Source organism: Podarcis gaigeae (genome assembly GCF_964106915.1).
Source record: "Podarcis gaigeae genome assembly, chromosome: 8".
NCBI lineage: Eukaryota > Metazoa > Chordata > Lepidosauria > Squamata > Lacertidae > Podarcis > Podarcis gaigeae.
This window is the reverse complement of record NC_139684.1, coordinates 57,731,853-57,745,898: the sequence shown is the minus strand read 5'-3', so window position 1 is coordinate 57,745,898 and position 14,046 is coordinate 57,731,853. Positions and strand designations below refer to the sequence as shown.

Sequence of the window (14,046 nt, the reverse complement as noted above, 5' to 3'; positions counted from 1 at the left end):
ATCTAACAAGCTATAATTTCCCATGTTGTTTAAGTCTGGTTTGGTACCCTAGTTTCGTTAACTAGCCCTCATTACAAGAAAACAAAGTTTAGTATAAGCTTCAACTGGAAGCTTAAAACTGCAAACCTGAAGTTCACCACTGTTTGTTCTGATAAAGCTATACCAGTATGTTCTCAAATTTAGCCAAATTGTCACAGTAATCCTTATGTCAAACACTGCAATGTATCATCATCATCATCATCATCATCATCACTTTGCCTATGTATTATCTTATACCATACTATCTCAAGGCCACCACTGAACACTGGCTTTGAAACCTGAGAGGTTTATAAATTCAAAGAGGAAGAGCCTGGATTTAAACTCACAGATTTCTGCTCACCTCAATTTGGCGATAATCACAGATGGCCTTCACAGAGATGGTGTTCTGCAAAACATGGTCAGGGTTTCGTGGCTTCAGCTGCACGATGCTTTTGGACCTACCCACCAAGCTGGCAACAGAACTCTTGGACTGGATCAGCTGCTCCTTTTCATCCTGTCAAAATTAGAAAGGCAAGAAGAATGGATGGAACAGAAGGGTAAGGACAGGCAGGAGAAGAATGGCCAGAAACCTCATGCCCACACTGCCCTCTGAGGAGCTAGCATTTGGTCAAGGGAAGTTTGGGTTTTCAAGGGCAAGCATAGGTAGGGTTGTATGTGTGTCCATGTCTTCATATGCACACACACACACACACACACACACACACACACTCATTTGCAACTTCTCCAAGCAGAAGTGGGAGTAGGGCAGGGAGTACAGAGACAATCCATATTTAATACTATTCCAGGCAAGAGGACCAATTATCTCCAAGTCTTCCCTGCCCACTCACCCCCTGCCACTCCGAAAGTTGCATGCAGAGTTAAAACATTACTACTAGGTTCAAATTTCAGAATTATCTGCAAAACAGTGAACAGTGCAACAAAGCCCAAACCCATCATTTTTCACTGGGAAAAAAGAAAGAAAAACTACCTGGATTTTTGTAAAAAGGTGAAATAAAAGAAGGCATGAGAACTGTGTGAAAAAGATTGTTCAGGTAGTTTCAAATGTATGTACTTAAGCAATTTTAAACCTGATAGAAAAAAGAAAGCTGGGAAATGATGTGTGTGGGGAGAGAGAGAGAGAGAGAGAGAGAGAGAGAGAGAGAGAGAGAAAGAAAGAAAGAAAGAAAGAAAGAAAGAAAGAAAGAAAGAAAGAAAGAAAGAAAAGGTTTAAAACAAGCTACCTTCTCCTGTCCCAGGGGAGCATGGTTGGAAGAAATACAACTTTAACTCATTTATTCTGATAAAGGAAGCGTCTCACACATGGGCCAAAGCTTTCCCTTTTGACTGCCTATGAAGAACCTTTGCGGCAAAAGCTGCCTCCCACGGGCTCTCAAGGTCTACAACTGAAGCAGTCCCATGTTTTTAGTCTGTCAGAACCATTGCAAGATAGACAGGCTCCACCTTGTGCTGATGCATCTCCCTTGGCTCAAGGAACCCATCTTCTTTTGCAGCTTTGAAACTGCAGTAAGATTAGCGGGTCTACGATGGAGCAGCCTGTCCTTAAGCTGCGCATGCTGGCTCCTTCACAACGTCCACAGTAGCCTCCAGATCCATTACTTTTAAACTTGTGCACCTTCCTGCCTGAAACTCTGAGTCAATCTCCAAGTTGGGTCAATATCCAAGAAGAGGCTGCTGCCTCTGCCACCCACAAATGTCCTCCCCACTTTCTCCAACCTGGTGCCCTCCAGAGGTTTTGGACTATAACTCCCATCAGCCCCAGCAAGCACAACATTCCAAGGGATTTGCAGAGTTAAACACATCTCAGGGAGGATGTTTTCAGCATCCTCCCCACAGCAGGTTTCATGTGTACCTTCTCACAGCTCTTAGCTGCAATTCCTGAATTGTAGGCAGTTGGACTAGATGAGCCTTTGGGTTCCTTCCAGCTCTACAATTCTGTTTCATCCTGCACATGCACTGCCTTCTGTCTCCCAGCACTCTTTGTCTTGCACCCCCTTTCCCTCCTTTCCTACTCCTCATCTCAATGCCTTTGGCCATAATGTTACTTAATGACAAACGGTCATACCCTTTCCATTCATCAAGCTGCCCCACTCTTGCCAAAGACCCTATGCCAAGACCTTTGTCAGCAAAGCCTGCACTGAATAGCCCTAACACTTCACATTGCCTGCTCCTCTCATTCAAAGGTCATGGTGGCCAAATGCTTCTGCCTACGTCCCCAGTTGCTGTCAACCATCAAACACTGATATTTTGAGTTATATGGATAGGGACTACAGCAATACTATTTCCCATACAACTGCTTGCTCATGATTGCTGTATTTTACCTAGTTCCAGACAGCGGTGAAGACACATGCACGCTGAGGGCTCCTGCCAGTCAAAGGAGGTAACACTGGACTAGATGGACCAACGGGTGGACTCAGTGTAAGGTGGAAGAGGCTACAGCTCAGTGATAGAGCACTTGCTTTGCAGGAACGAATTCTCATTGCCTGAAACTCTGGTGAACGGCTGCCATTTGTGGTAGACAATCAGTGGCAAAAGCCACCATCATGTGCTCATAGCAGCAGCAGCAGGAGTTAGCAAAATGAAAATAAATAGCATGCTAGAGGTCACACTCAAGTAAACATTTCATAGTGGGGAGTGGAACTGAAACACAAGGATAGTTAAACAATGCAGTTCGGGGAACATTTGAGAGGAAAATAGGCAGACTTTGAAAAGACGTGCACATTCTTTTTTACTTTTTAAAATAAAGCACAAAGAAGTAAGCAATGCAGAGATGCAATGTAAGCAAATTTACTGGAAAAAACTTGGGGATTCTTGGATGCTACTGAGAGGGTTAGATCATCACAACAAATTGATGTATGTCAGACACTAAAGGATCTAATGGCTTCTTGATGGTACAAGCTGTTTGAGAGGCTGCCTTGGAAGGTGTGAACTCTTATTGTTAGAGATTATAAAGCAGAGAATGGATGACCCGGTATTAGGGGTGCTGCAGCAGATGATCTCCTGCATCAGCAGGGACTGGATCATTTACCTTTGTGGTCTCTTGCAACTATGATTCTGGTATAATGTGCCAAAATCTGTATGACCTTGAGATCTGCCCAAAGAGCACCCACCATGGAATCCTGGAGCAGGTCCTCCAGGCGTGTCAGGCTGGTGTTGCAGTCACAAGAATACTTCCGTTTGATGGTATCTTGGAGGCTCTTCAAGTATGTCTCTGAATCACGGGCATCACTGAAGAACTGCAAAAGCACAAAGACGTTTCCCCTTTGTCAAAATACCAGCCAGAGGTTTCTTATTGCATGTTTTATGAAAGAGTGGAATTTACTTGAAAGACTAAAAAGAAAGCATCCATTCAACTTGCTCAAAGGCATTTTCATCATTTAAAAGGAAGGCCAGAGAAAAACCAGAGAAAACAGCCTCCTTTGGGTTATTTGATTAGAGACATACCAGTATGGCTCATTTTGGACCTGTTTTCTAAAGAATGGAACATGATCAAGATAATTAACAAGTCTTGATCCTGATCCAATTCTGAGAAAACAAGCCCAAGATAAGTTATATTGATGCCTCTCTAATAAAGTAACTAAAAGGAGGATATTTTCTCTGGTTGCTTGGCTTGGCCAGGAATTTGTACAGTCTGCAACCTCCATGCTGCTACCAAATCACACAAGCCAAGAGCTGATTTACTCTTCTACTAGCAAAGCTTGAGATGGGTTGATTGTATGTTTTTGTGTTGTTATATTTGATCCTACTCTGAAGTATGTTTAGCCTGGGAAGGAGGAGACTGAGGAGATACAATAGCCATCTTCAAATATCTGAAGGGTTGTCACATGGAAGAGGGAACATGCTTGTTTTCTCCTGCTCTGGAGGGTAGGACTCAAACCAGTGGGTTCAAATTACAAAAAGGGAGATTCTGACTAAACATAAAGAAAAAAATTCTGACAGTAAGAGCTGTTTGACAGTGGAACAGACTCCCATGAGAGGTGGTAGACTCTTCTTTCTTGGAGGTTTCTAAGCAGAGGTTGGATGGCGATGAACAGCAGGATATAAACCTTTTCACAATTAATATGACAAGAGAAGAAATATGGTGGAAGCAGAAGTAGCGAGGGAAGAAGGGTAGTGTTCTCACTACCTGTTAGGCTGGGGTGGGGTTCTTGTACTGCTCAGCAACAGCAGCATTTGAGTGTCTTCTGACTCATGATGTGTCAATATCTATCCTACAGTTACTCAAACAATTCCTCCTCTGAGAAAGAAGCTTACGTTATGCTGCCTCACTCTTGGGGAACTTAAGCATTCCTTTAAAATTCTGGTGGGTGCAGGGTTTTGACCTTACCTTAGCATTACAAGGTCATGCAGGAGGTATGTGTGTTTTTCATTCTAGTAAACATTCCTCCAGCACTCTGCAGCCTCCCTGGCTGTCCATAGTTGCCGAACTCAAAAAAAACCATGAGAGGAGCTAATGCTATGGTGTCCTTTTCCTGGGTTTTAATGGAAGAACAAACACCCAGGGAGGCTTCGAAGTGCAGACCACCAGAGAGATGTAGAATGACATAAAAGACATCCCTAAACTCACCTCTAAAGTAAGGTAAAGGTAAAGGTACCCCTGCCCGTACGGGCCAGTCTTGCCAGACTCTAGGGTTGTGCGCTCATCTCACTCTATAGGCCGGGAGCCAGCGCTGTCCGCAGACACTTCCGGGAAGCGTGGCCAGCGTGACAAGCTGCATCTGGCGAGCCAGCGTAGCACACGGAATGCCATTTACCTTCCCGCTGGTAAGCGGTCCCTATTTATCTACTTGCACTTAAGGGTGCTTTCGAACTGCTAGGTTGGCAGGCGCTGGGACCGAACGACGGGAGCGCACCCCGCCGCAGGGATTCAAACCGCCGACCATACGATCGGCATGTCCTAGGCGCTGAGGTTTTACCCACAGCGCCACCTGCGTCCCTTCTAAAGTAAGGTAAGTGTAAGAAAAGCCCTGCACCCTATCCTTGAAATTATCACACATATTTCCTCTGCCATTTAATCATTTTTGAATGCCATTTCTTTTCTTATTAATTGATGGAGAATGGCTGAAAAAAAGTGGGAGAAATTTTCAACAGGGCATTAGTTTTGACTTCAGGAGTTAACTGCTGATGCGCAGCCGCGGAGAACTCCCTGTACCTGAAAGTAAGCTGTGTTCTCCTTCACATGCTGATCCACACACAAGCACAACTGCTTGATCCACTGCCACTGAGTCTGCACTGCTGCACTGTATGCCTGTGAAAAAACAAACAACAGACAAAAGAGCGTTTTTTGTACAATTGAATACAACAACTACAGCCTGCTCAGACCTTTGCTGAATTTGCATAGGTATCACCAGTTTTATTCATGCCCATTGTAAGACCACCCTGTTTGGATGAAGGGTAGTCAAGAAATATTTTAAATAAAGTAAAATTGGCCACACAATCAAGGCTTATGGTCAGGAATACAAGAAAGGGCAACTGGCTGTAATAAAAGGCTTCAAAACAGCTGTTTTCACAAGGCCCTCTTGTCATGCCAACTCACACAAAGAGGTTTTAAGCTCTCTGCCTTGCTTACCAGGCAAAGCTCACTCAGTACACCAGCTCTAGGATGCTCTCACACAATCCCATAGGGCTGGCTGAGTTCCCACAAGATCTCATGCAACAATACCCAGGGTTCCAGAGTTGGCATGACAAGAGGGCCTTGCCCAGTAAGCAAGGCAGAGAGGTGAAAAGCTCTTTTCAAGCCAGGAAAACCTTGTGTGCATTTAATCTGTGCAATTTCAACCAGCTAGCCTTCAACCATGGAAGCTTGAAAAGGCACAAATTAATGTGCGGAAGATGCAGTCGTACTGAAATACATCAAGATATCCTAAAGATATCCCTTCCCTGTTCAGGGAAGTTTTTAATCTGTGATATTTTAGTGTATTTCTGTTTTTTATGGAAGCCGCCCAGAGTGGCTGGGGAAACCCAGCCAGATGGGCGGGGTACAAATAATAAATTATTATTATTATTATATTATGAAGTTGTCTTGCATAACACACAGGTTAAAGTGCTCACAATCACAACACCAAAGTATGCCTCCCTCCAAGCTATCTCTTACCTCCACAGTCTGCTTGGCTGGGTGATTCTCCAATGACAGTATCTCAGCTGTGTCTTGCAGGGAGCGAAACACATCCTGTTTCTCCTCTAGCTCCATTGTGAGCTCCTGCATAGCAGAAACACAAAGAGGACCAATAACATTCCCTATAGCAAAATCAGACAATAGGTTTGCCTCTCCGTTGGTAGGCATCACAGGAAGAGTGGCACAAGGCAACGCAGACGTGTGACAGTATTGGAAACCTTAGCCATGAAACTTCACAGCAGGAAAAGGGAACTTGTGGCTCTCCAGATGTTGTTGGACTACAACGTCCATCAGCCATTGGTCAGGGATAATGTATTCTGTAGATCAGCCATAGGCTGGCCACAGCTGTTTTACAGCCCCACTGCCTACAAGAACTCTGAGCACTGAGAGCAATTCGCATTTGGGCAAGAATAGAAAATTTGGGTGTGGGGTGTGAGAAGGTTTAAATCTGTTCTCGGCCATGAAGGGGATCATCAACTCAAGGTGATTGAAGCTTCTTACCATTAAAGCCTTAAATGACTGGGAGGCTGGTTATTTTACGGAGCAATAGCCTGCTGAGCCCCAGTACTTGCATCCAAGCTAAGATTTCCCTCTTTATGAAAGCCTTTGGGCTTGATTTAGTTATTTTTTGAATGTGGGGGTTGCTTCTCAATGGGGTTGTTGATACTACTACTATTAATTCACGCTGAACAGCATTTTTGTTCATAACACCCCACCCCACCCATTTTTACTATAAGCTGCTTTGGTTCAAACATATAAGCAAAGTTGGATATAAAATTTTAAGGTAAAATAAAGTTTTGAAAACTGACGAAACTCACTGGCACTATGGGTGATAGTCAATTATTATTTTTTTACTCAGAGTAGACCTACTAAAATTAATGTACTCATTCATGTCCATTCATTTCAATGGGTCTACTCTGAGAAAAACTTAGTTGAATATCATCCAGCAACTTGACCAGGGAATCTCAAAAGGAAGCACAAGCAAAACAAGGCACTTCTGAGAAAATAAACTGAAACCTGTAAGTTTTCCTGAACACAGAGCTTAATTGAGAAATGTGGAACTCTGGCGCTTCCAGAATACAGAGCACCATAGAGGCACTGCAAACACTTGGCCACATCCAGCCCCTCCTACTCACCGAGAAATAATTCTTCTTGGCAGCCATATTGGGATTATTGTCACTCCAGTCATACGCCAGCTCCTCTTCTTCCTTTTCATTGAGCCAAATTAGCTCAGTCGTCGCTCGAGACACAAACCCATACAAACTCTGGAGGTGGTGTAGTCGGAAGCTGGAGGTTTCCTGCAAAAAGACAACATACTTTGTTACATTTCCTGCCACTCTAGGGATTGTCTGCTTGAGGGCCTCCCAAAGGCTTCTGGCTGGCGACTGAGGACAGGATTCTGGACTTCAGGGCCCCCTTTGGCCTGAACCAGCAGCCGGGCTCTTCTGATGCTGACCACCCTCCTTCCCAGATGCCTTGTCAGAAATCCCCACACTGTCAAGTTATTCTTCAAACTTTTTTTTACATTCTCTCCTATTACATTTTACATGTGTGACTGCCAAAGGCATCATTTTTGTTGTTATTATATTGGTATGCTACTTTGTCTATTGGAGGAGGAGGAGGAGGAGGAGGAGGAGGAGGAGGAGGAGAAGGAGAAGGAGAAGAAGAAGAAGAAGAAGAAGAAGAAGAAGAAGAAGAAGAAGAAGAAGAAGAAGAAGAAATGTATCTAAACGGATAGCCCTGGCAGCAGCATGACTTATCTGCTTTCTAACACAGTAATTACTGTTATTGTACCAGGGAGTGGGGACAGTATGATATTTCCCAAGGAACAAAGCAGAGGGAGAGACAGAAATGCAAGGCCTCTCCATTGGATCAACTTTAGGGTCCTCAAATTGCTGAACTCTTGCCATTCCAGCTGGTCATTACAAAATAGCAAAGGCCCAACTTATTAGTTACAAATAAGTTGTGCCTTTGCTATTTTTCCTCATTCTTTCCAATCCCCTTTCCTTTTGTGTTATAAATCTGAGGGCAGGAACTGACTTCATATTGATATAAGCCTTTCTTTTCTTTTGGGGAGGCAGTGGCAGCGGGGTGAAGCACAGGAGAAAAGTGCTTTAACTAAATCAATGAAAAGACTGCATAGCAAGTGCTTCTTAAAAGGAGACTTTCTCATTCTTCTGCCACAGAAGCACTCCTTGAAGATTTGAGGTAGATTGTGAACCACAAATCAAGGAACAGACAAACCTTTATTTAAAAGAGATTGCACAGGAAGGGTTTCAGGCACACAGGCAAAAAATTTAAGCCTCCATGAATCAAGTTGCAATTTACAGCTTTGAGGGGCTTGTGAACTTGAATGAGGGTCCCTGACACTTTGCTGGCTACAGAAATCAACCCAAAATACAACTCACCATCAGTTTGCAGTACTGCGTCTCTAGCTTCCCCAGTGTCTCCGTGTAACTAGTGTGGAAATTCTGAGACATTTTACCCTTTAAAAAACAGGAGGAAGAGAGAAAACGAAGAGGATCAGAAGCAGCTCAAAAGTTACATGTCTAACTAGAAATGCACAGAGAGCTGGAGGTCCTATTGAAATTCTCTCGTCTCTTCCTTATCTCTCCACTTTCACAAATCTTGCATGCATTGTAAAATATAGAATCACAGAATTGTAGAGTTGTAAGGGACCCCAAGGATCATCTAGTCCAACCCCGTGCAGTGCAGGAATCACAGCTAATAATCCCTGGCAGATGGCCTGTTGAAAGCAGCACAATGAAGTCTGAGCACAGCAGACCTCTATGTGTCCCTTTTAGCCACGGAACTTATTCCCAATCCTCCTCAGGGCCCATTTTCACACCATCTAAACCCTCCACACACACAGACTGTCCCAAGATGTGTTTCCCCATTGGAGCAGTGGTAGCCTAATGTCCCTGGTACAACTCTTATAATTCGTGAGTATTAGTCATGCTTGCTGGAGCTGATGGCAGCTGGAGTCCAACAAATTCTGGAGTGCACTACTTTGGCAACCCCTGCCTTAGAATGAATTTTATCCTTAGAGCAACACACCCCAGAGGCCCCAATCTAGCAGCAACTGCATGTGATCTCCTTTCAGGAATATGAACTTAGTGGGGCAGAAAAGGATACTCAAGCTAACAAAAGAAATCCTGGCTATCTCTCTAATTCTACAGATTTATATTTTTGCTTCTCCAAAACCAAGTGTAAATAGCTTGCATATAAAGGCCCCCAGGCCACCTTCCCCATAAAGTTGGTGACCAGCTCCAGATGTTTTGGGCTGTAACTCCAACCATCCCAAATATCATGTTTGTGGTGGGAGTTGACATCCAAAGCATCTGGAGCTGAGTGCAAGCTAGAGAGGAAAGGCTACTCTAAAGCAACCCCTTCCTGCAGCAGGAGGATCCTTCCTCCAAGCGAAAATCAGCTCCTCCTCCTCCTCCAGTTCTTTCCTCCCACATTATGCTCTCCAACAACACTTTGCTTGTCTTCTTTGGAGCTGCTCTGGAACCTCCACACCTTTCTTGATGTGAGCTAAACCAGTCCTGCTGCCCTTCACACCCCACCCCAGGCATCCCTGCTTACCTCATACATCCTGGCCTCTTTCACACTGGAGCCTAGGTCTTCCACACTGCTGTGGACATGGCGCTGGACTTCCAGTTGGGATTCTACACTTGGCAAGTCGCTCCCCCATTCAGCCCGCTCCAGCTTCATCTGAAACCAGCACAGAAGAGGCAACCTGTCAGCATTTCCCAGCTGAATTGTGGGCAGAAACAGCTAACCCTTGCTTGCTGCAACCCAATTATTAAGAGGTAGAAAGCATCACACTCCTACCATGTCATGCCATTCTTCTGGAAACTGTTGGCTATCAAGAAATTCACCAAGGTGAACTGGGATAGTAGCCCAAAGGTTAATACCCAAAGGGACTTTATTCTGCCCTCACAGTTGAAAGCAGTATGCCTCTGAATGCCAGTTGCTGGGGAGCACAAGGGAGGATGAGTGCTGTTGAATGTTGGTCCTGCTTGCAAGCTTCTCAGAGGCATCTGGTTGGCTACTGTGAGAACCGGATGCTGGACTGGACAGGTGCTTGGCCTTATTCCAGCAGGGTTCTTCTAATGGGGCTTTTTAAAAAATATGTAACTTAAGGACAGCTTCCTTTTCTGTGTCCCATTAAAAGAAACTGGGCACATGCAGTTAACTAAGTCAGCTTTGGACCAACCTCTCAAGGACACTCATAGAGGTATTCGTGGAAGCTGCTCAACAACATTAGCCAGGGCATAATTTAAAGCCAGTTTAAGACTTCCCTAGTCATTCCCATGGAATTGTCTGATGGAGGACTTAAAAGTTATAGTACATTTCACCCTGCTAAACCAGTACTGGCCAATGGGAAATGCAGTCCAAAACACCTAGGCAATGTCAGGTTGGCAAAAGACAGTGTAAACCAGGCCTCCTTAAACAATAAAGTGATTTTAAGAATGAGTATTAAGTGATCACACCAAGCATTTGAAAACGTCATCAGTTCTGCCCACACAAACACCTCATCACCTGAATTATGTTTTGTTTAACATTAAACAACACACCTGCATCTCTTCCACCCAAGAGAGCAACTCGTACACAAACCGGAGGTTGCCCTCATCTTCGGAGGACGAAATAGCCACCAGCTCTGCACGGGTCATTGGCTTCCGGAACCAGGAGGTAGAGGCAGTGGTGGCTGTTGTGTGCGTTCCCTTCAGCAAGGGCTCAGCCTTAAGGTGCCTGGTGCTCAGGGAGGAAGGCTGGACAAAATCCAAGGAAGAAGGGGAGGAGAAGTGCCCCTTCCGATAGAGGTTAGTGCATTCCAGTCTCAATGTCACCAGTTCGTCCTGAAGCCTCACAATCCTGGGAGAGAAATCAAGCGAGGGAGGGCAGAATGGAGAATGTCGATGAGGTTGTGGGATCACAAGGTCATTCTCCAACCAGGGCAGGTTCCTGCACACAGGAGCCAGACACACCCACCATCACCACCCCATTTCTGCACACTTCCTCAGGATGGGGTAAGAGCTTTTGAAAGATGACCCAACATACTAATCTCTTCTGCTCCCCCTGCCCCAAATAAGGTGTTTCCCCAAGACATTTTTGGCTTAAATTTGCCAAACCCGTTCCACCACCACCAGGACTGCATTGACAGTGCATGTCATCTATCAGAACATTCTTGTTCACCAAATGTTCCTTCTGAGCCCAGCTGAATATAACCCACACCCTCATTCCTTGGCTCCACACATGAAACGCCTTACTTGAAGACCAACTCCTCCAGCTGGTAGTAATTCTCATCCCGGAGTATCTGAACATCCACCTGTAGTTGGCGGATGAGCCCTTCACACTCCTGGAGGTACATGACGACGTCAGATTCATATTGCACCAACTGGCCCGACTCCAGGTGCGCTTCATCCTGGCAGGAGAGGATTTGAGGTTATTACAGAGTTTCTCACTTTGAAGTGTATTTCTAGGACAAGCAGATCTGACTAACGTGCAGAAGCTCATATTTTAAAAGCAAATAAATAGCCATCACTTGCAAGTCCCATTGAGCTGAGCTGACATGATGTTGTAGAATATTCATGAACATTCTAGTTTATCCTTAAGATGTCAAGTAATACAATGTGTGCAGGGCATGAAAATCTAGTTTGGCTGCACTTGAAAGGGAGCTAGAAATGAGAGCAAGTTTCATGCCTGAAGTGGGCAGAGGGGCCAGGAGCACTTCAGATATTGGAGGTAATGAGGCTGGTGGGTAGGGTGCTGAGTGAGCAAAAGGCAAAAACACAGAGGCTGGAGGAAGAATGGCAGAGGAGCAAGGCTTGTGGGAAGGATGGAGGCAGGAAGGAGAGGCCTAAGGAAAGACCAAGGAATACACCATCCAGCTCCTACAGATAAGAGAGCTGTGTGTTCCTGATAGCAAGGGGGGATAATAGACAAGTGAGGAAGCTTTGGGAGCTGGAGGCAGTGTTAAATCCAACATAGTAAACTCTTCTAGCCACCCAAACCTTTTGTTCTATATGTGCATTTTCCTAGTTAGAGAATCTACAAGTTTTGTTGCTGATTGAAAGCTCAGAGGTCTTGACTGCCTTCATTTGTGATGTTGAGACCCTGCAGGTGTGGATCTGAGAGAATATCAGGGAGAGCTGAATAACAGAAGGGAAAGACTCACAGCTTGAAGCGTGTTCCTTGCCAGGGTAAGTTTCTCTTCGCAGCTGAGAGTCCCATTCTGGATTTTGTTTGCAATCTGTAGCAGCAGCTCCAACCTGTAGGAAGTGTGTCAGTCACCAGAATTAAAACAGAAAGCCAGAAAAAAACTTTTAAAAGTGGAATATTTATTCATTAGAATTGATGTTTTATATACCATTGATTATGACATCTGTTTAATTGTTTTTAATGCTACTTTCTACATCACAAAGGACTTCATTGCCAGCTGGCAGGGAAAGGGTGTTCTTAGTCATTCCGTTCAACAGTTCACCACCTACCTTTCCACAGCTGGCCGCAGCAACTTCTCACGTTCCAGCATTTCTATGATGAGCTTGCCCCATTCTTCCTCCACGTCATTGGGGTGATAGCCCTGCGGCAGCTTAAGGCGCCCAAATTCAATCCAGGTCTGGAAAGCACAAATGGAGAGGAACTGTTTCTTCAGGCCCAGAGACTGGCCTTTGTGGACTCACTCTACCCGTGCCCAAGCACAAGCCAAGATGAGAGCCAACGTGGTACAGTGTAGTGGTTAGAGTGCTGAACTATCACCAGGGAGGCTCAAGTTCAAATCCCCACTCAGTCACAAAGCTCACACTGGATGAGCTTGGGGAAGTCTATGCCTCTCATTTTAATCTACCACAGTTGTGAGGATAAAATGGGGAGCAGGGAGGGGAGAACCATATATGCCACCCTGAGCCCCTTGGTGGAAAAGGAGGGATATTAATGTAATAAATAAAATAAAGATATGAGCCTAGGTAATTTCCTACTGTGATAGTCTTCCCCTGACTCTAGCAAATAAGGGAGATGCGACAATGGCTAAGAAACTATATGACCAAGGAACAAACAACAATTTTTTTTAAGAATGAGGTTGGGACTAGGAAGGACAAAAACCAAAGAGATATATGAAGAAGGCTGGGTAGGCTGCTGAAGAATAAACACAAGCTGAACAAATGTGACTAAAGTCCACCAAACTCTTTCTAATGTTTAAAAGAACTGCCTGTTCATCCAAGAACCTGTCTCACCTCCAGTAGTTTATACAGATCCTCAATGCTTCGCTTTTCTTGCTGTTTTGCTGGGATCTCTGTTTCTTTGAAGTGTATGTACTGGTTATAAAGTGCCTGCAAGAATAGAGAGCAAAAGGGTCATCATGCAGCAAATCACTTTACTCATGGAAGTGGGGGAAATATGCAGCATCTATTAGCCCTTACAGTATAGGGGGGGAGAGGTGCCCCATCCTCACCCACAGAGTATCCCTGAAGAATGAACAGACAGAAGGCAAAAAGAAATGGAAGGAAACTGGGAGAGATGCTCAGTGCTGCCTGGGTCTTTGTCATTAGTCTCAACAGAGATGCAAGGTGGACCGCAATCCCTGGGGAGCCTTAGTGGACAGATCTTGCCAAGATCTGGGTTCCAAAGTGATCAACATTATCTGTCTCCTCAATAGACTGGTTAACTGTTTTGCCCTGACTTGGCTCACTCACTTGAGTCATCTGCAGCTAGAAACACAGAAAGCTTCCTTACAGCAAGTCAGACAATCAGTTCATCTAGTGCAGTAACCTCTATGTTGATTGGCAGTGACTCTCCAGGGTCACAAACAGGCAGTCTTTCCCAGCCCTACCTGGAGATACTGCTGGGGATTGAACCTGAGACCTTCTGCATACGAAGCAGATGTTCTAATT

The 14,046-nt window shown here is 44.8% G+C and overlaps 1 protein-coding gene across 19 annotated transcripts in view; it reads right to left on the bottom strand.

Annotated features, from left to right (window-relative positions):
- MACF1 (microtubule actin crosslinking factor 1) overlaps positions 1–14,046 on the bottom strand; it is a 292,549-nt gene that overhangs the window by 140,320 nt on the left and 138,183 nt on the right. For all 19 annotated transcript variants that reach the window (XM_083751563.1, XM_083751572.1, XM_083751574.1 and 16 more), the window contains 12 exons: positions 13,390–13,485; positions 12,649–12,776; positions 12,336–12,429; positions 11,428–11,582; positions 10,735–11,032; positions 9,740–9,868; positions 8,560–8,637; positions 7,288–7,449; positions 6,131–6,235; positions 5,189–5,284; positions 3,147–3,272; positions 380–532 (listed from right to left, as the gene is read on the bottom strand). In XM_083751563.1, the coding sequence (XP_083607689.1) occupies positions 380–532; positions 3,147–3,272; positions 5,189–5,284; positions 6,131–6,235; positions 7,288–7,449; positions 8,560–8,637; positions 9,740–9,868; positions 10,735–11,032; positions 11,428–11,582; positions 12,336–12,429; positions 12,649–12,776; positions 13,390–13,485 (1,620 nt within the window). The remainder of the gene's footprint in view (positions 1–379; positions 533–3,146; positions 3,273–5,188; positions 5,285–6,130; positions 6,236–7,287; positions 7,450–8,559; positions 8,638–9,739; positions 9,869–10,734; positions 11,033–11,427; positions 11,583–12,335; positions 12,430–12,648; positions 12,777–13,389; positions 13,486–14,046) is intronic.